Genomic DNA, 21,202 nt, shown 5'->3' with positions numbered 1-21,202 from the left:
CGTTTATAGGATAATTTAGCTCTCCTGATTTCCTTTTGTACAGACGTCAGCTCAGAAAAAATCCCTTGTTTAAAAGCTTGTTTCTTTTTGTTTAATAGCCCTTTAAGGTATCTGCTCACCCAGGGTTTACTGTTTGGATATGTCTTAACTGGAACCACAACGTCCTCACAATAAGTAATCCATGAGTTTGTTAATGTCACTAGAGGATCTGATGAACTCCTCCCAGGCTGTGCTACCAAGACAGCCCTGGAGAGTCAGTGTGGCCTCTTCTGACCACACTTTGATGTTTCTGGTTGTCACCTTCCCCTTTTGAAGACATGTTTGGTATGATGGAACCAAGTGAACACAGTTATGGTCAGCTGAGCCAAGGGGGGGTAGTGGAATTGATTTGTACGCATTTTTAATGGAACCATAACACTTGTCCAGGATCCTGTCTGAATTTGGGCCCTCTCCGCCGCCAAACCCGCCATAAACGGGAGTTCGGCTGGGGGGCCCTCTGTGAAAGGGCTGAGTCGTCCCTGAACGCACCAGGTCCGTTGTCCGAGCTCACGGGGCCGTCCGTGAATGCATGTTGTCCGAGCCGGCGTGGTGTCACCTGAACGCACCGCCGCCGCCCAGCATTTCACAGTCATGGCGTCCCTGCTGCTGTTAGATCCACCCGTGGAAATAACAGTCACAGGACTAGAGCGGCTGTTTACCAGAGAGACAGCTGGTGTTAGCCCGGCCGCTTCACTGTAGCGGTGCCAGTTAAACGAGCCAGAGACCAGCTGACCTGAGGCAACCGTCGGACCGACCGAGGAAGTGACACGGTGTCGGCTAGCAGCGCGCGGGGCTAACGGTGTGGTCGCTACAACCAGTGGGGAGTGATCATGGATGAAATTTTGATTTTTTTTCTGGGGTGGGGGGTGGGGGGGTTGCTGTTCTACTTGTGAAGATAACCCAAAATTTAAAAGGCCTGCAATGAAGAAAATTTAAGGCTAATATCTTTTGTATAGTTTTATTCATGAAGAAACTCAGAATTCCTTTGCTGCTGTTTTACTGTAACTATCAGCACCAACATAAAAAATGAGTTCCAACTGTGAGAAATTACTGATTACAAGCGTGATCATTGGTGGATGGAGGCTTCAGACTCCTCCTCCTCGTTTCGTTGCGGCGGTGAGTCTGCAGCAAAGGCTGAGGCGGGTCTGGTCGGCGACGCTCCATGGTGTCCTCTGACTCCCGCTCCTCCTCCTCACTGCCATCAGGAGACAGCGTGAGAAGAGCTTCACCGGCGGTGAAGTAGTCGGCTCGCTGCTGGCGGCGAACACGGGGGATGTCTCGGCAGCACGGGCAGGCCGGGCGCTGCTCCAGCCCGGCGGTGGCGTGCTTCCTCCCGAGACACTCGAAGCAGAGAAGATGCGGGTTCCTGAAGCAGCGACTCCATCATTGGAGCTTGTGTGTGGGTGACAGTGGGCACTCGCCAACGCTGGAAGTAAAAGGAATGAGGGCAGCTGGCCGCGCACCTGCTTATATACCCGTAAAAGGGTGGGAAAGGTAGGCACGCCCTACTGGCCGGCTACGTACATGCAAATTTCAGTGGGCCTTCGCGCGTATGCAATTGGAGGAGAGTTACACCCATAGAGTCCAGTAGAGGGCGAAGCTATGTATGGCTGAGAGGCTGAGAGGAGTGGTAAGCTACATCCATATACATACAGTACATGTACAAAAACACACACAGAGATCTATAAAGTGGAGGAATGCTGATGCACATACACAAACAAAGGCCTATGCAAGTTTCTCTCATCTCTCATAGTGATGTAGACCCTGAGTGGAAGCAGCAACACACACACACACACACACACACACACACACACACACACACACACACACACACACACACACACACACACACACACACACACACACACACACACACACACACACACACACACAAAGGACTAACAAAAGCCAGTGTGCCATTTTGTTCCTCTGATGCTCAGTTTCATTCAGAGAACCACTCTAGGGACGGCAACCACACAGGGACATGCAAACATTTAAACAGCTACCTTCACAAATGAGAGGGCAGAGACACTCTCCAATCTCACACACACACACAACACTGATGTCCCTACATGTCCTGGATGTGAAAATGTCACAGCACAACCAGTATTGTCTAAGTGTGTGAATTTTATGCTTTCACAGAACACATACAAAAACACATTTGGATGACAAAACCACCAGAATGAAGTTTGACACCTACAAAAAAGGTTGAAATAAAAACACATTCTAGTGGTTGTTATGGTCACCATGGCAACATTGCACACGCAGCATTGTCACCACTGTGTCATGCAGAAAAAGCAGAGACAAGTTTTACTTTTGTCTTGAGGTATGTCTGTCCACATAACGCTGCCACACGTCAAGTGAGATGACATCACAAGTATGTGCTGTGACAGATCAACCAGCTGAGATACGGGAACACTAGTCTATGAATGCAAACACTTGCAAAACTATGCAATGATCTACTGACACGTGCCCTAAAACGTGACCTGATTTCCATTTTGTACTTGAAAGGACAGTGAGTATTAAAAGTGTTTCTTTCCTCTTGTTACAGTTACAGTATTGTTCTCTCTTTCCCTCTCTCTCGCAAGCGAACACACACAAACATCCACACATGCAGACACACTAAACTCTTCTTCGCTGTGTAACTTTCAGATCCCAGTTGGGTTGTCAGTGTGGCTCCCTGGTTCATATATTATAATATAATTAGTCTCCATCTAATGAAATAAAGCCACTGAAATCCCCTCCTTAATTCAATGAGAAATGCGATCTGAGTGCAAATTGAGAAAGAGAATACCGTCACCTACTGTACAGACAGTCTGGTGCTTTAATAATGTCTGTCTCTTCTAGCTCACAGGAACCCAAAGGAAGTTGGAGGTGTACCATATAATACTGTTATATGGTACTGTACTATACATACTGTATATATAGGCCTATATATATACACATATATAAATATATATATCCCGTGTGTGTGTGTACAGTGTATATAGAGCTCCAATTAATCAAACTTTTGTGCATCCGACACCAACATCCAAAACTTTCCCGGTCCATTCCAAATCCCAGCTAATGCTAATCCCAGTGGCAATTCTGCAAGAGACCTGGTACAGTCAGATAGGCAGGTTTGGCTTTTCTAATTTGCGGCTAATTTGGAGTAAGTACTTTGCTGTGTTCAAGCCAATGCCATGAACCTGCCAAATATAAGCATTAGAAGTAATACTGGACCAATGCCAATCCCTTGCTTAGTGACTAGATGTGGACAAACAAAGCTGTCTCAGTTAAATACCATAATGTTGGTGTCTGGTGGCGTCAAGGTATAAGAGGAGGGTTTGTCTTTGCTTAACCTTTGGAAAAAGACTTAGTAATCTTTACATGAGTGCAGTAAACTATCCCAGATGGTGACATGATGTTTCAGACAAATCTCCATTTCACATTTCTCTCATCACATTCACTACATAACTACAGGTGGTATGGATGATGTTTATGACTCTTGAATTGTACAATTTACATAACTTTCTCTGAGTTTGTGTAACGTAAAGCCTGCTGCGTGTCGCCATGACCAGCGCCACCATCAATTCCAACACAGTCTCACCCCTTTGCGTCAAACGGTTGACGCTTGGTCAAGGCCCCTTACGTCAATATACTGACGTGGAGGGGGTACCCTCGAGGTCGTTTCTCGACGAATAGGGCCACTCATAGACTTGAATGCAAATCCCTCATCCTCGGATTTTGACGCAGGGGGGCGGGACCGTTTCTCCCTCGACGTTGCTCCAGAACGCAAAGGGCCACTCATAGACTTGAATGCGAATCCCTCATCCTCGGATTTTGACGAAGGGGGGCGGGACCGTTCGCGTTGTTTCCAGACGCTCAAGGTACCCCTCAGCGTGGGACCTGAACGCACAGGGATTTCAATTGATTTTAATGCAATCCCCTCCGCGGCGATATGTGACGCTCAGAGCAAGTGCTCCAGCCATCCATTCACTCCTATTCCGATCCGGCCGCGGTGCTGAAAGACGCCGTGAGCTCCCCTCCCATTGGATAACTGATCCTCGTACCATTTGCAGCTGAATTCGTATATTTATACAGCAATTTGGCCGCAAAAATAACATTTCAACATATTTTTATGACATTTCTAACGAGAAATGTGTGTTTTACTTTCAAAATCTATGTTGAACGAATTCAAATTATATTTTGTTTGGCAAATTGAATCTGTTAAAATGTGTACAATATGTTCATTCAGCTTTCTGGCCATAAAAACAACATTTCGGGATATATCTGGCATTGTTTGAGGACATTTCTAGCGAGAAATGTATGTTTTACTCTCTAAATATATGTTGAATGAAAGCAGATTGTGTTTTATTTGTCCTGTAACGATATCACAGCTTGTGCTTGTGACTGTCGAGCCGCTTTGGGCGTCATGTTGCCATAACAACGGCCCGCAGACCTATTTCTCCAGCCGACAGGCGGACAGCTTCCGCGTTGTTGCCGAGGATGTGACGTCATTGCAACGGCGCCACCGGTCGCGACCATAGCCTGCGACAATGCCATCTACGGCGTCTGGACGGAACTACAACACCTTAACAGTGTGTTTTGTCAGTCAGTTGTGATCATGAGGAGTGGAAATTAAGCCATGTTGATTTAATTCAACAACATGTGAATAAACAGTGAGGAATCAGAACAGTTAGACAGCTCTTTTTCAACAAAGTCCAAATAATTCAAGTAACTCAAGTCATATAGGCCTTTTTTTTTTAAATTCCAGAAAACAACATTTCTCCCCCCTTCTCCCTCCTCCCGCCCAGGAACCTTAGTTTATAATATAGTGTAGAATGAACCCGTCCACTGTAGTAATGTTTATGCACAACTGCACCACTATAGCCAGCTCCTTTATTTCTGGTTTTACATTGGACAAACTGATTAAGGCTCCATTTTCAGGAGACACAGCTATTCTTTAATAACTTCCACATTCGTTGGGTTACGTTCAGAGGTTTATCAGGGCAGGGCCTAGGGTCATCCAGTGTTAGCAATTACAGACCCATCTGACCTTCACAGGGGTCACAGGTCAACTTTTCATGTGAAATTTGACGATTTTTGCTATCAATTCAGGCATAAAACACCAATACTTTGAGCTGGGAAGCTGAAATTTTACTACCTAGTCCAGACCTTGGAGCAGATTGACGGTGCCAAATATCAGAGCTCTGCTCCACTCGGAAGTGTCCAAAATGGCCAAAAAGCAGTGTTCATTTCTAATCCCTCATTGTGTACAAGACTAAATTCAACAGATAGTCTTTAATAACTTCCACATGCTTTGAGCTGGAAGTCTGAAAGTTTCAGGGTTTTGTCAGGGGCCTAGGGCCACCCATTATCTGCAATTTCAGACCAATCCCACATTCAGAAGGGGTCAAAGGTCAAGGTTTAGTGTGAAATTTGATGATTTTTGCTATCAATTCAGGCATAAAACACCAATACTTTGAGCTGGGAAGCTGAAATTTTACTACCTAGTCCAAACCTTGGAGCAGATTGACGGTGCCAAATATCAGAGCTCTGCTCCACTCGGAAGTGTCCAAAATGGCCATGCTAACTGTCAAAGGTCACAGGGGTCAAACATCAAAGTTAATCCTAACAAAACACACACACTTTAAGTAATCATCATGAAATTTAGATATGTTGTATATCAGAGAGTCCTCTATCATTATATTGTATTCCCATTGCTCTGGGGGCCACGGGGGGCCCCTGGGGGCCACTTTTGGATTTGGGTGTCGGGTCAGTGGATAAGGGCCTCACAATGAGTCCACAGGCCAGGTTTCAAGTGATTCGGTTGGTTTCTATGGAAACAGCGGCCTCCTGGAGACAGAGGAATGCGGCTGTTTGAAGCCCCGCCTCTCGAAAAGTAATGGCTCAATCAGGACCGAACGCACATCAACGCGTTCGTCTTGGGCCCCCGGAACCACTGATATCAAATTCAGAACTGTACGACTTTTAGAAATATATTTCATCCATTTCAGCTTTTCAGATTCAGAGCCTCTCAGACTTAATGCCTGAGAGACCTTCTGAGGAGTAGGGAGAAGAGCAAGTGTTTACATCCGCGATCCTCCAAAGATGGCGCCCAACGTCCCACGGCGTGACGTAACTTCACATTCTCTATAGAGTGTTTGGTCCGAAACACGGGTCTGTCAGTCACTCTGCTCTGCTGTAAGCCGAGGAGAAAACTTTCCTTGTATCCTACAACCTTTATCCAATGAGGAGAGAGAACGTCATAAAGGAATGAATTTACATTTTTTTAATTTTTTGACGGGCTCGACAATGACTTTCTGTCACGTTCTGTTTACATTAGTACCTGCCCGTAGCCGACACGTGGCTCAATTCTCCGCTGTTTTCCTGCCTCCTCCCGGTCGTATGCGTCTGTTTTCAACCAAGCCTTTTTAATAATCAATCGGTGGATCAATGGATTATCATATACATGTTAGAATGGGTGTATTTGTGTAGTCTTTCATAAACACGTTTACTGTCGCGGACTCCCGGTGCCACCGAGCTCCTTTTTTTTTTTTTTCTCAACTTGACGAGAGCAGTGACAGCGGAGGCTCTGAGCAGCAGCGGTGTGGAAGGCAGCGAGCCTCCACTCTCCCTGTAACAAGCTACAAGTCATTTATTATGCTGTTAATGACGGTAAAAATGAAACATAAGGTAAATATCCTGCATAGTTCTCCTCCTCTGCTGTCCTCTGATCAGAGCGGCGTCCCTAGCAACGGCCCGTTTTACTTAGCAACGGTCTGGCAATCGACTGCTGGAATTCTTTTTCTGTTGTTGTTCTGATAATTCTACATATTCAACCTTTAAGGTAAAAATGTAGCATAGTTAAAGCAGAAGTAAGTGATATATTTGTGTTAATATAAGTCTTAAATAGTTATATCTTCCGACAGCAATCACTTACATAGAGTGTTTGGTCTGAATCACGGGTCTGTCAGTCACTCTGCTCTGCTCTGAGCCGAAGAGAAAACATTTATCGTATCCTACAGTTTTTATCCAATGAGGAGAGAGAACGGCATGCAGGGCTGTGTGTGCAGCCAAGGAACGCCGTGAATGTGGCGACGTAGGGACGAGGACTGTTATGGTGCGTTCAAGGAAACTCGTATTTTTCCGACCGTGAAGTGGTACCAGTTCGATCTGGTACGAGTTCACCGGTCGGAAGTTACGAGTGGCCGTTATAGTGACTTTCACCGGTAAAACAGGTCGGAAAAACACGAGTGGGTTGCCTGGAACGCTACAAAGTCGTAAGTTGTGACTTGAAGCTGTAATTTACGATTTCAAAAGCCTGCCTGGAACGCAGCATTAGCGAAAACGACCGGACCACTTACTTCTGCTTTAAGCTACAAATCCTGCATAGTTCCTCTTTAAATAATTATGAACTCTGATTACTCCTAATTTTGCAGGAGACATCTGGGCTTCTTCTGGGGTCACATGGACACCAAATCCAACTAATAATGTCAAAGCATTCCTGCACAAAGTGAATGAAAGATCAACTCCAGCACCTGGATTGCCATTTGACCTTTACAACATCTGGTGCCAGACCAAGTATTAATCTCTGCAAATATCAATATTGCAATGACACACACAGACGTAAACCTTACTTACAAGTCAAATCGGAGGTTCTGTCGCTCTTCGAAGAAGTAGTCCAAAATGAATTTCCGCACAAAGTCTGGGTTTAGCGTGTTGTCGATCACCTCTGTTCTCCCAAACTAGACAAAGAAAGATTAAATACAGATAAGAACACCTCTTGAAGAAATTGTAAGGCACACATTTTTTCTTCTGTGTATTTCTGCTTTTCAAAAAAAAGATGCCCCTTTGATGCCCCACATTTGCATAATCTAGGAAAGTGTCCCAAAAGTATTGTGAATCTTGTCATTTTAATATTTCTGACTCACCAAACATGAAAGTTTTTCTACAAATCAATGTTTACAAGCGCTCTGTGAAGTGATTCCTGTGAATAACTAATCACCAGCAGGTTTTCCTCAGGAGACGCATCAGGGGAGAAGCTGGTTACAGGAGATTATGTACAGCTTTAGAGTAATGAATGCAGAGTAGCTGAAGGATCGAGTCAATGGGGGTCAGGTAGGTCCAGGTTTGGTATTTAACTCAGCTTGTTAATAATGCATGCAGATGATGGACTACTCAGAACTCTGAATAACTGGCAGTGATTGGGCCTGCACAATTTGCCCCCTTATTTGCATTCATGAATATTCACTATAGTGAGACATACTGCATGGTGATTGCAGTTCAGTCATACATGTTCACAGACAAGTTATTGGTTATCTTCTCCTGCACAAACAAAGAAGGTTTCTCATAATAATAAGTGCAGCTTAATCAATGAAATTGTGTAATTCAATTACATTGTCTAAGGCAGCTTGTCTGTCAGCTTTAATAATGGACTGAATGTCATCAACATAGAAGGAAGTATGGACACATTTAACATAGTGCAAACATGTAAACCTCACTGTAGCCAAATTCAATACTGTAATTCAAAGCAGCTAATCCCCATTTGTATTATGTGTACTATATGTCTTAGCCAGGCTTGTAGTGTGGCTTGTTGTGCTGGTAATGTGGTCTTACAGTTAGTCAGCCACATTGTTGCAGAAAGAACTCTCTATGGGGTGGACTGGTATGACATTCATGGATCCCAGAAGATATATCCTCACCAACATGTTTTTCACATATATGCAGCGTATCAAAAATAACTTTTTAATTTTTCTATTTTTTACAGTGTGTAGACAACACATACACAGAAACGTTATTTAAGGTCAAAAATGAAATCACCTTATGTCCTAAATCATGATCTGTATACAGAACTGGTCTCTCCAGGCTCTAGCTATCTATAGTCTGCTGTGAATTAACTGTCATACGGTACGTACAAGACAAACATACTGAAAAAAATAAACCTGAGCTCTCTGTTTGCGTTTGCTGATGACACATTATGAGAGGGGGAGGCCATGGGAGATGACTGAACGGTTTGCGGGTTCTGCGGTATTCAGCCGTCTGCACATAATCAAGCTGGTGTCTTGACGACAACATCGCATAAATTGGTGCACAAACTTTTCCGTTCTGTGCTGAAGCTCACTATGGAACTGGATATACCTGTTCTACTAAGCTGAAGCTGTTTATGTACATACTGTGTTCATGCAAGCTGCAAATATGCCTGAGTGAGTGCAACACTAAGATGCTCAAAGAAAACATACCGGTAATTGTGTTCTGCCATCCAACAACAGATTTATTAGATTATCTTTGATGGTTATGTAACTGTTTGGACGTCACGTTACTTGGTCAAGGTTTGAGAAAGATTATGATCAAGGAAAACCAAAATCATAACCTAAGTGCATTTGTTGAATAAACCTAAACCTAAACCTAAACACAGATCACATCTCTGCCACTCCACCACTACAGTACGTAACCAGAAAATCTGTTCCTAGGAGGCAGGGTTACTGGCACTATAGCTGCGTAGGATAACCTGCGTGTTTTTAGTATAAATTGCAATCACAGATTTGTAGGGGGTGCAGGTCTTTTTTAAGTTTTTATGCATTTTCATTTTGATGTGGAAGCCTATGCAGCTGTTTTGAGACTTGCATATCTGTCATTCTGTCATTCTGTTGTTACTTTGTTTGAAACTACACAAGTATGTTTGATGAGCAGCTTGAGCTGATGCAATATAACTGTATCACACACACACACACACACACACACACACCCACACACACACACACACACACACACACACACACACACACACACACACACACACACACACACTCACCTCTCTCCACTCCTTGTTGCCCATGCCTTGTGTGTAGAGAACACAAACTGTGAAGAACAGACATATAACATTAAAAACATTAGAGACCATTGACTATACATGTCAGAACTCATACTAATATTTATTATAGTCACCCAGAGATTCTCAGATTCAAGTACTCATACACTGCACACAGAGAACAAGGCTTTGAACTCCTTTGAAGGAACAACACCGAGCCACTGGTTCAGGTATGAAAACCAAAGAGGTGCAAGCTTTTACCGAACACATTAACTCAGTGGACAAAAACATCAAGTTCACCAGAGAGGATGTCAAGGACAATAGTCTGCCTTTCTTAGATTGTGACGTCCATATGAAAAAGGACAGGAGCCTCCACATTGGGGTATACAGAAAACCCACACATACAGACCAATATCTACTTTTCGACCCTCACCACCCTCTGGAACATAAGCTTGGTGTTATCAGAACCTTGCAACACAGAGCTGATAACGTGCCCACCAGCTCACAGGCCCAAGGGGCAGAACACAAGCACCTGAGAGGTGTGGTTACCCTAACTGGACCTTTGTGAAAACTGCAACTGCTTCCAGAAAGAAAACCAACAAAGTGGTTGAGAGAGAAAGACAAAACAAGAGAAACAACATAGTCATTCCATATGTGTCTGGAGTATCAGAAAAACTCAGGAGGATCTTTAACAAACACCGTATCCCTGTGTATTTCAAACCCAGCAACACACTCAGACAGAGACTGGTACATCCCAAGGACAGAACACCACACACCCACAAAAGCAATCTGGTGTATGCAGTCCAATGCAACGAGGAATGCAAAGACCTCTACATTGGAGAAACAAAACAACCACTGCATAAACGCATGGCCCAACACAGGAGAGCCAATTCCTCAGGCCTGGACTCTGCTGTCCAATTACACCTCAAGGAGAAAACCCACTCCTTTGAGGACAACAATGTCCAAATCCTAGACAGAGAGGACAGATGGTTTGAAAGAGGAGTTAAAGAAGCCATCTATGTTAAAGTAGAGAAACCATCCCTCAACAGGGGAGGAGGTCTGAGACACCACCTATCTCCAATTTACAATGCTGCCCTTTCATCCCTTCCCAGGAGATTCAACAATCTAGCCTCAAAGAACAACCACTGTTCACAAGTGGCAAGGGACTCCAACGACTGTCGTTATAACACAATAGGGCACTAACGAAGTCGAAACCAACTTCCCATCAAAGACAGTCCTTTAAACGACTGTCGTTGGCACTTGGAGCACAACAGTGACATCATCACCCTTGTGAACGCCCACACAAGAGGTTAAATAGTGAGTCTCCACACCAGATAGTTGGACCAGTCCCAGCCTGGTCAGCTGCGTACATGAACTGATGAAGCCTCTTGGATGAGAGGTGAAACGTCTTCCTAGACAAATAACTAAGTCCAGTTGCTTTACATTTAACCTCCTTTGGAATACTATGACCTGGGCAAATGAGAATATGCACCGGCTCACTGCACAGTATTGTTTTTCTTCTAACCTTTACTTTGGCTAATGATTGGTAACTAAGGAAAGTATGGAGGGACATTATTCTCATAATACACCAAGAAAATACATAAAAACAAACTAAAATGTTATGTAGCTCTGTGGATCCATTAGAATATGACTATTATTTATATCAGAATGTGTGAATTAGAAATAACAAAACGGCATCAAAGCAGCTAATAGTTTTATTCATGAAGCTCCAATACATATATTTGGTGAAAGACATCATTTCACGCTATTATGCAATTTCCCGAAGCAAGGCAAATTACTGAGTTCACCCATCATACCTTTGATGTTCTCTTCAAGGAGGTGACAGACGGGTGTATCACACAAGCAAATGTCACACATTTTTTTAGAAACAGAAGGTGATTATATTGGAGAACCAGTTTTAACAAAACCAAACTTTATATGTTTTATTGAAGGGCTTTATGTTTTGTTTTGTTCTTTGTTTTGTACCTGAGAGCCGTGGTTGTCCCTCTGGATCACTGCTCTTTAGTTTTTCAAAGTATTTTTTACCAGCAGGTGACATATCTCTGTATTTCCATTTTCTCAGATGTTGGCTCTCCTTTACCTCCTTGCTCTTTTACCCTGTCAGGCTGGTTCATATCAGGAGACTGAAGTCGCCGTGATCAGCATAATCACAAGTGCTACTCAGCATAAAAGCCTGCCTAAATGTATGGGTAAAGCCTTCCTCCTCTAATCACTGTCATCCTCATCATCGTGTTCATCACTGTCATCATGACCAGCTTGAGTCATTTTTATCCCACACTACTGTAAATGTGCTGACATGCTATGTTGTGTGTGTGTGTGTGTGTGTGTGTGTGTGTGTGTGTGTGTGTGTGTGTGTGTGTGTGTGTGTGTGTCTCGCTGTTTCCCCTCAGTTTCCAGTCTTTGTGCTAAGCTAAGCTAAGCTAAGCTAACCATAAATCCAAGCCTCTGCAAATGACTCACAGTCCATTTAAACTGTGGAAAAATTTAAACAAAATCATTTTATCAGACTTTATTACTTATTCTGCATCTTCTGCTGCAGAAAAATGCATTGTTCCTCTGAAAACTACTTCAACAGCTTTTCGTACAACTAAAATGGCTGTATGAAGTGACATTCCTCAGGCTTCTGTGCAGCAGAAAGATTTGCATGGCTGCCGGAGGAAAATAAGCACTAATACTATGCTACATTTTAGAGTGGGATCATTCTTCTCTCCCTCTTGGAGAAGACAGAAAATAAGCACATTACCCAGAATGTCAAACTATTCCTTTAACTTACGGCTCTGGCCCCAAAAGCATTATTATAATGATTTTAACTGTGGGGAGAGAGGAGAAGAATTGACACAGTCTATTGGTCTAAAAGGGAAAGCTTCTTAGTAGCATTAGTCAGACCTGCCTCAAGCTGAGCTCACACAAAAACACTTACACACGAGGGGTGACTCACAACTACATACGGCTAAAGAAGACCTTCGTTCAGTCTGTAATTGATTTCTCCCTCCATTAAACTCTATTATTTCCTCTTATTTCCTACATTTTTGTAACTCTCTTGACTATTTTTCCTAATACTCTTCTTTTCTGCACACAGCTTTTGTGATTGTGAGCTGTATACATTACAGTCAAGTGACTTGATTAAACTGACATGTTACAGTATGGCCGAAAGGGGTTGGGCCTTATCTCTGTCTCTCCCTGCTCCCCTACAGCTCCACCCAGGCCCTGGTCAGGGAACAAGCACCAGGCCTGTTTGAGGAGCTTAAAACCACCTGCCAGGGTATGGGGGACTGCTGGGCTTGCCTGCCTCCCAGTGTTGCGTTTGTTTGTTTTACTTTATGTGGGCCCTGTTTCAGAAAGCAGGCTCAACAAACTCTGAGTCGAATCCCAAGCTCCGGATTGACTGAGCCTGAGCTGGAAAACTCTGAGTTTTCGGTTTCAGAATAGGTGATGAATTAGTTCAATCAACTCTGAGTATGTTGAGCCTGAGGGAGGCGCGTTCACCGTGAACAAGAAAAACCATCATCAGTGGAGTACAGATGACATGATTCACAATGACAGAAAGAAAGAAATATTTGGCTTCGGTTCATTGAATTGCTGAATAGTTAGGGTATAGAGACTGAGGGGCCGACAGAGGTTAACTGTATCTTCAAGATCATGTATAACAATTTCTGCTCACACTGTCCCACATGAAAACCTGCACGGTCTTGTCTTATAACAGAGCGCTTTATACGGCCTGACAAGCCGTTGTCTAGCTGATGCGTTCACTGTCTCCAATGTAAAAAAAAAAAGGAAAAAAGAAGAAAATAAATACTTCAGTGAAGAATCTAATGACAGAAAATAAACAAAATCAGCTCCGATGATAATGAATTATATCCAGGATGTGTGGTGAAATGATATCTTTCTTAGAGGTAATAAATCCTCCAGGAGACAGAACATCCAACAGGCTCTACTGTAATGCTCCGCTCTTCAACAGCTTTAAATCACTGTCACTTCCACGTCCACCACTTCATTCACTAAATGACACGATGTCTCTCCTTCCTGCTCCACGCTCAGCAGACCATCAACCTCAGGCTTAGATTAGATAGAGCAGGCTTACGTTAACAAAAGCACTTCTAACTAAAAACACCACACAAAACTGCACGCACAATAAAAACACTATACATTAAATAAACACAACCTTCAACTGCAACAAAATAATGTGCATTTATCACTCCAACCGAAGGCTTTTTGCAACTGGGCCAGGTGAAGAAGCTGCAATATCATCTTCACTGCCACCCCCCTCACTCTTCACAGCACTTGCAGCCTCCAAAGACAAGCCCACCTCCTCATCTTCAGGGCCACATGTGACTCTACTCCAATGCTGTTGTTCCCACAAAAACATTTCCATGAACAGAATATCCTGGCCTGTAATCTCAGAACCCCAAAGTTCCTCCTCTTCTACTTTATGTGACTTTCTCTCAAGTTGTTACCGTCTAATGCCGCCTTCAACAAGTCTTCCAACTCTTCCATAACAAACATTCACATTCATTCGTGTTGTGTGTATGTTTTGTAGTTTACACACACACACAACACACTTCTCCCTCGTGCTTCCCTGATTACTGCTATTCCCATTGTGAAGCTCCAAAATGATCACAAGCCAAGATCTCAATCAGCAATCAGACAAGTGACACACACATGAACCTGCTCGCCGTGGGTGACAGACAAACAGAAAGACGGCTGGTCCTACTTGGGTCTGATTTGGAGAAGGTGTCCCTGTCCAGCAGGTTTCTGTGGAGACACAGAGGGTGAAAGTAGTTAGAGACGCAGTTGCCTTGGTGAGAAAGAAAAACACTTGTCTTCCAAATGTTGCCACAAATGCATTTTAACACAAAGACTATTTATGTAGCCTGTGAGTCAGCACATTACCATCACACTTCGCTTACAGTATCCCTGTGGTGTGAAAATACAAAAAAAGTATTTAAAATACTGGATAGAGCACCACATTAGTCATGACACTGACATTTAGGCTGATGGGTCCGACTAACAGGTGTTGCTGTGTAGCTAAACCGTGATATAGCTCATTTCCTTCCAGTGTTGTAAAAAAAAAACAAAAAAAAAAAACATTTAAAACAATGGTTTGCACTATAATGTTGCATTGGTTGACACATTCCTTCACTGTGATAAACAAAAACATCATCCTGCTGCCATGACTACACCACCAAATGTGTCGGAAAGAGTCCTCTCACTCCTGTTTATTTGCTAAAGCCTAAAACATGCATGTCCATGTGTGTTGATTGTGTTTATTTCCATTGTTGACCCTGGACTTGACAGCAGCATTTGACACTGTAGACCATGGGACCCTGTTGTCACATTTAGAGCAGCATGTGGGTATTAAAGGGGCCGCCTTCAATACCCAATATACATGTATGTATGTGTGTGTGTGTGTGTGTTGATGTATGCATATGCATGTATGTATTTTTATATACAGTATGTATTTTTATTTCTGCACTGAAAAGCACTTTGGCTGACTGTGACAGGACTTTTAAACGTGCTATATAAATAAAAGTGAACTTGAACTTGTTCACAACAGCACCTGTGCAGCCTAAACAGACATCAAAACTGAAAACCTAAAAACATTGTAATTCAGACAAATTCTCCCTTCTCACTTGTACTTCACAATTATCACCAAATACTGTAAGCGCAGTGTTTTCAACTTAAATCCAGACTCTTCTTATTTCTGAGAATTAATATTTTCGGGGCCTCTTATTTCATGCATGAAAAACACTTGGTCTGGCCTCATATTCTCTGAGAGCAGTGATACATTGTGCAGTTTCATCTGAGATGGACATTAATGAGATCCAAGAATTTATGTTCCCCAAAAAGAGGAGGGAGGAGGGCTGGGAAAAAATTAATGGGCCGATATGAAAGTGGCATGAGACCTTATTGTTAATTCTGATTAGTGAATAATGACATGAATGATGGTGATGGGAGCAAATGATCTGGAGAGAGGAGAGGAGAGGAGAGGAGAGGAGAGGAGAGGAGAGGAGAGGAGAGGAGAGGAGAGGAGAGGAGTGATGGGGAGTGGTGGAGGAGAGGAGAGGAGAGGAGAGGAGAGGAGAGGAGAGGAGAGGAGAGGAGAGGAGAGGAGAGGAGAGGAGGGTTCACTAACTTGTCAGTGAGGGTAAATCACTCAAGGCCTCGCTAAGAATTAAAATATACTCTCCAATCCACTTTCTTTTATCCCTTTAATGTGCCCTGACATTTCCTGGTTGCAGAAAAGGCGTCAAAATGTGGGTAATGCTTTCAGTTATCCTTTCAATCCCAGGGATTGTGAGAGACTTTGAAAGGCTGTCAGACAAAGCCCCGAAACCATCAGATGCTGGAGAGTATCCAGGCTGCAAGCTGGTTTTCAGTAAGAGCCTCTCTACTGTAGCTGGAGCTGGGCTTTTTTTTCCAGCTCACTTTCAGTTGTCTCTATCTCTGTTCCTGTACGTCCTTCTCTCTCTTTTTCTTGTGTGAACTTGTGAACTCATCAACACCACATTTGGCATTGTTTCTCTATATTTCACTCTCCTGTGTTTGTTCTCAAAGTAAAAACACCTTTGGTTTCAAAGAACAAAAACACGGCTGGTATCCATTCGATCCTTCCTGCTTGTTTGCGGTCTTATTTGTCGGTTAACTCCTTCACTCATCGTCATGCATTGCAGCATCGCTTACATCAAGTCATTCATATTAAATGTTTCCTTGTCCAGGTGTTTTGCTGCATGATTTCTGGTGAGTTTTACATGACTTGAGATATTTAAAGCTAGTGATCTGTAGCATTTGGCTCAGGTCATGTTCCAGGTCAGTCTTCTGTTGGCATTTGTTACGAGTGTGCCTGAACGCGTTCAATGAACGATCCTTCATGAACTTGTTCATATTTTGGGCGAACGTGAACTGAACGTACTGTATTTCTGCTTAATAAACGTTACTGTGAACGGCGCTCTCTCAAAGTCTTCCGGACAAAACCCAGCCAAAACACACTGTAAACTGTAACACCTATCAGCTGTTTGGATCAGCGGAGCCGGTCTGTGTGGAGGAATACTGACCCAGTTGGTTAGTAAAAGATAAACGGGGTTAGATTGACATATTTGAGAATTTTAACGCAATAGTTACTTTTCCTGGTAATTACTTTCATCAGGTTCTAACTCAGTAGGGGAAAGTAAAGTAGTAACTATAACTAATACTACTGGTTAAAACTGCTAAAATAATTGCTGTCTGTGGTTCAATATGGGCTGAGGCAATAATTTGGAAAAATAATAGCTTGTAGCAACATATTGAAAAAAATAATATATTTTTTTTAAATTATGAACTATGAACTGAACTAGTTCATTTTAAAATGTGTGAACTGAACTTTGAACTAGTTCATGTAGAAAGTGGACTTTCCAAACATGTTTGTTACCATAATCCAAAGACACAAATAAAGTCAGGTGTGTGTGTGTAGAGATATGTGTCTGTTTGCCTATTGCATTGTCTGTCCTCATGCAGCAACAAAAACACTAACAGGGTGTTTTACATACTTGAGAGTAAAGCCTGATTAATGACAGAGAAGCTCCCTTGGTAAAATGTCAATTTCTTCTTAAAGACTACTTGGGAGCTGGAACGTTTTAAGCCTGATCGACCTAAGAGCAAACACACTCCTTTAGTCAGCTGATTGGAGTGCTACATCAAGTCGTGCAGCTTTCAAGGAAGAAAAAAAGCCCTTGTGGTAGGATCAAGACTGAGGATGAATACAACAATGGGACTTAGACATCAGAAATGTGGTTATGAAGATAACTGTGTCATCACAACACACATCAGAGTAGATTATTGTCCATCAATCCACAGTCTATACCGCTTATCAGTGCTGGAGTACACCCTGGACCCAGGTCGCCAGTCCATCACATGGCTAAGATGAACAACACACACACACCAGGTGCGATTACATGGGTCCAAAAATCCTCGTTTGCTACCGTCATATGGACATGCACTGCTGCACGGAGCCCCGCTGTAACTCCGAGAAGGCACGGAGGACTCTGAAACTTCTCCCAGCCCTTAGTCCACCTGAGGGTGAGTAGATAATGAGTGAAATTTGAATTTTGGGTGAACTATCCCTTTAAAAGACTTAGTACGATCGGGTCGATTGGTGTACGTACATTTTAAAATACTGTGTCTTTCACACATGCCCACAACTCACACCAACTGACACTGTGTACATGTGGGTGCAGAGTAACTGGATAATGTCCTTTGTTTTAAACAGTTTCACACATTGACCACCACTGGGTCCAGTTGTACTATATGCTAGTATTACATCTGACTTGGTTTGGTCTAGTTAAAAATTAAAACATATATATTTGTGACCAGTTCTAAAAGACCCACATGTTCAGTGTGTATAAATGGGTTTGCTGCTTAATGTTGACAATAAGAACATCAATATCACCGACTTTATCCTTTGAGCTGTGCGTACTACAGTCATTTGCAACAGTGAGATCACATCAGAGAATAATGCGCATACTCTGACCAAACAGAATTAGGTATTCACTGTATAATGAATTATTACAGTAAACTGTTTGTTTTGTGATGATGTTTTCCATAAAGATCTTCAAATGTTGGACTACCAGCCCACTAACACCATCTATCTACACACAAACCTGGACATCAAAAGATGAAGGCACTGTCTCCTCCACACTAGAGAACTATAGGGAATGATGTGGCGCTGTTTGACTGGTGGCTCGGCCTCATTTCCCTCTGAGTTGGGGGATACAGTCAGGACACCTTCACCCTGTGAGAGAGAATTTGAGGCTCCACAGTCTTCCACTGGCTGCTGCTCACAGTACATCACACATGGTGGCACTCCAAATGGGCTCCTGGGCCGCCCCCCCCCCTCTTGCGTGTGTGTGAGTGTATGTGTGCGTAAGACACGTTTTCAGGATTTCCACTTCACGGGATAATGTGAATGAGTCACGGCTCTCTCTCTCTTTCTCTCTCGCTCCTTTCCTTCTTTTCATCCAGAGGCAGGCAGTGGAAAGCTAAAAGCTGCCATCCGAGTCACAGAGAGGTCTGAAGGAGGAGGAAACGTACCGGACTAAAATAGTGTTAGTGTTAGTATTTTTAGCAGTGAGTTTCCCAAAAATGCTGTCATCTTCTACTATTAATGCACAACCCGAATGGTCTGTTTCTTCTGGTGTAGATATCAGGCCACACTTCAGATCTCTTCAAAAGAAAACAGCATCAATCAACAAATGATGAGATCACAAAGTGAGCTTCTTGTTTGACTTGCAAAATATTGATTTCTATAATAGATTTCCCTCAGGGTTTCTGCTCTTAGTATGTTTAGATGCAGCCTCTCTCTCTCTCTCTCTCTCTGTCTTTTTCTTTCTTTCTTTCTTTCTTTCTTTCTTTCTTTCTTTCTTTCTTTCTTTCTTTCTTTCTTTTAGATGCATCCTGTTCATTCACATAAAAAAAAAAACACTTCTCGGTGCAGCTCCCCTCTCTGATTCAGTTGCTGCTTAATCACTTGATTTGTTTTTGTCTTTCTCTCCTCTAACTGAAGCCCACTTGTCATGCTGCTCAGAAAAAGGACCCAAGAGCACAACTCAGGAGGCAGATGAAAAAAGTTAAGAGTCTTTTGCTTAGAGAAGAAAAACAAGGGGTACAAAAATTCAAGCGGGCAAACAAAATACAGGGTTGGAGCCGAGGCTGAATCGGAAAAACACAGACAAGGTCCAAAAACACAATCGGGATCAAAACAGACAGGTCGGGAACAGACACTCTGGCAGAGAGCAGGTGGAAACAGACCAGCATGTTCACCACAGAGCTGATGAGGGACTAGGGGACAGAGGACAGGTGAGGAGGGAGGAGGTGATGCTCCTGGCAGAGGCCGGCTAGGGGTGGGCCATTTCCTCACACAATATGTGTCCTGTTGCCACTCTGGTTTTGTGGTATAAGAACGCTCACAAGAAGTAGCCATCCATATTTTTCTGCAGCTTTGGCACTTTCCAAAGTTTGTCTACTTTCTGCTATTCTTAGCCCACAATGCTGTCTTCTGTTTACAAATTGTGTGACACTTTTTTGCCAAGTCCTAATTAAGTATTTATTTTGTCTGTTAATTATTCATGAGGTTCTATGTTTAAATGTTTTGATTTGCAACGTAAGTCACTGCTAACCAGCTAACCTCAGCTAGCCTCTTCTTGTCCTGCATTGGCGTCCCTGTCTCCAGGCAGGTTTCAGCTCCCGTGAATGTGTCAGACTCTATCTGGTGACTAGTGTTTTGTTGTTCTGTTCACATGTGCAGCTGATCTAAGCTCAACAAAACTGCAGAGGAGAACGAGACCTGCTGTTGGCAAGCTAGTGGTGTAACAGTTGACAGTGGCTCTGGGTATAATATCCATCTAAAACTCATTTTGATTTCAACTACACAACTGTTAAGTTTTGTGACTTTATCATGTGAAAAAATCTATCTACATATAAAGCACTTGCTATAGTTGGAACCACATCTTCCACATAAATGTGTGTGTGTGTGTGTGTGTGTGTGTGTGTGTGTGTGTGTGTGTGTGTGTGTGTGTGTGTGTGTGTGTGTGTGTGTGTGTGTGTGTGTGTGTGTGCGTGCGTGCGTGCGTGTGTGTGTCATACACACAGACCTTTTAAGGTAATTAGTGCAAGAGAACAAAGACAAGGTGTAATACAAAGCACACCCATTAGATGATTAGATGATCCCTTCACCTAGAGGCAGGGCTTCAGTTTAGTTATACTAAAATTATATAAATCCTAATATTGTGTTTTCTTGTTGCTATTCAGCCATTCAGATTATACCATGGTCCTACAGAATGCGTTTCCAGTCACACTGGTGAAGTTTTCCCCTGGCAAATCCATATTTTCTGCACAGACTGAAGACCATACATTGATGCACAGGGAATTCTACATGCAGAATGAGACAGAGCCAACACCACTTGGCATCATAATATAATAATAATAATAGTTAGAGAATATTTTTCCATCTAGAATAAATGCGTTGGATTAGGCTCACACAAACACACTCAGTGCACCTCAGTTTAACAATGCTTCTTTGTTTGGTTTTGGAGCAGTGTGCTAAAGTGAATTCTGATACCAGAAGGGTTGGAAACACACAAACACACACACACTCCTGAAACATACTTAATTAAAGGAGAACGAGGAAATACAAAAAAGACAAATGGGGACAAAAGCAAGACAGAGGAGGCTTCTTGTCTTTTTGTAATGAGTTCTTGTCTTTCTTCTTGTCTTTTTGTTCTTTTTGTAATGACTTTCTACATCAATATACAGTAGATGCTGTGTGTATCTGGTATTCAATAGGTTCACAGTTTTTCAATTCTCCCTTACAAGAATAAA

At 42.9% G+C, this 21,202-nt stretch overlaps 1 protein-coding gene across 1 annotated transcript in view; it reads right to left on the bottom strand.

Annotated features, from left to right (window-relative positions):
• LOC311006887 (copine-8) overlaps positions 1–21,202 on the bottom strand; it is a 108,502-nt gene that overhangs the window by 70,047 nt on the left and 17,253 nt on the right. The window contains exons 2-4 of the mRNA XM_083999898.1: positions 14,565–14,605; positions 9,836–9,882; positions 7,666–7,769 (exon numbers count right to left, since the gene is read on the bottom strand). Coding sequence (XP_083856024.1) covers positions 7,666–7,769; positions 9,836–9,882; positions 14,565–14,605 — 192 coding nt within the window. The remainder of the gene's footprint in view (positions 1–7,665; positions 7,770–9,835; positions 9,883–14,564; positions 14,606–21,202) is intronic.

This window comes from Trachurus trachurus, assembly GCF_905171665.1.
Source record: "Trachurus trachurus genome assembly, chromosome: 23".
In the NCBI taxonomy this organism is placed as follows: Eukaryota; Metazoa; Chordata; class Actinopteri; order Carangiformes; family Carangidae; genus Trachurus; species Trachurus trachurus.
This window is presented reverse-complemented; position numbering and strand designations above follow the sequence as displayed.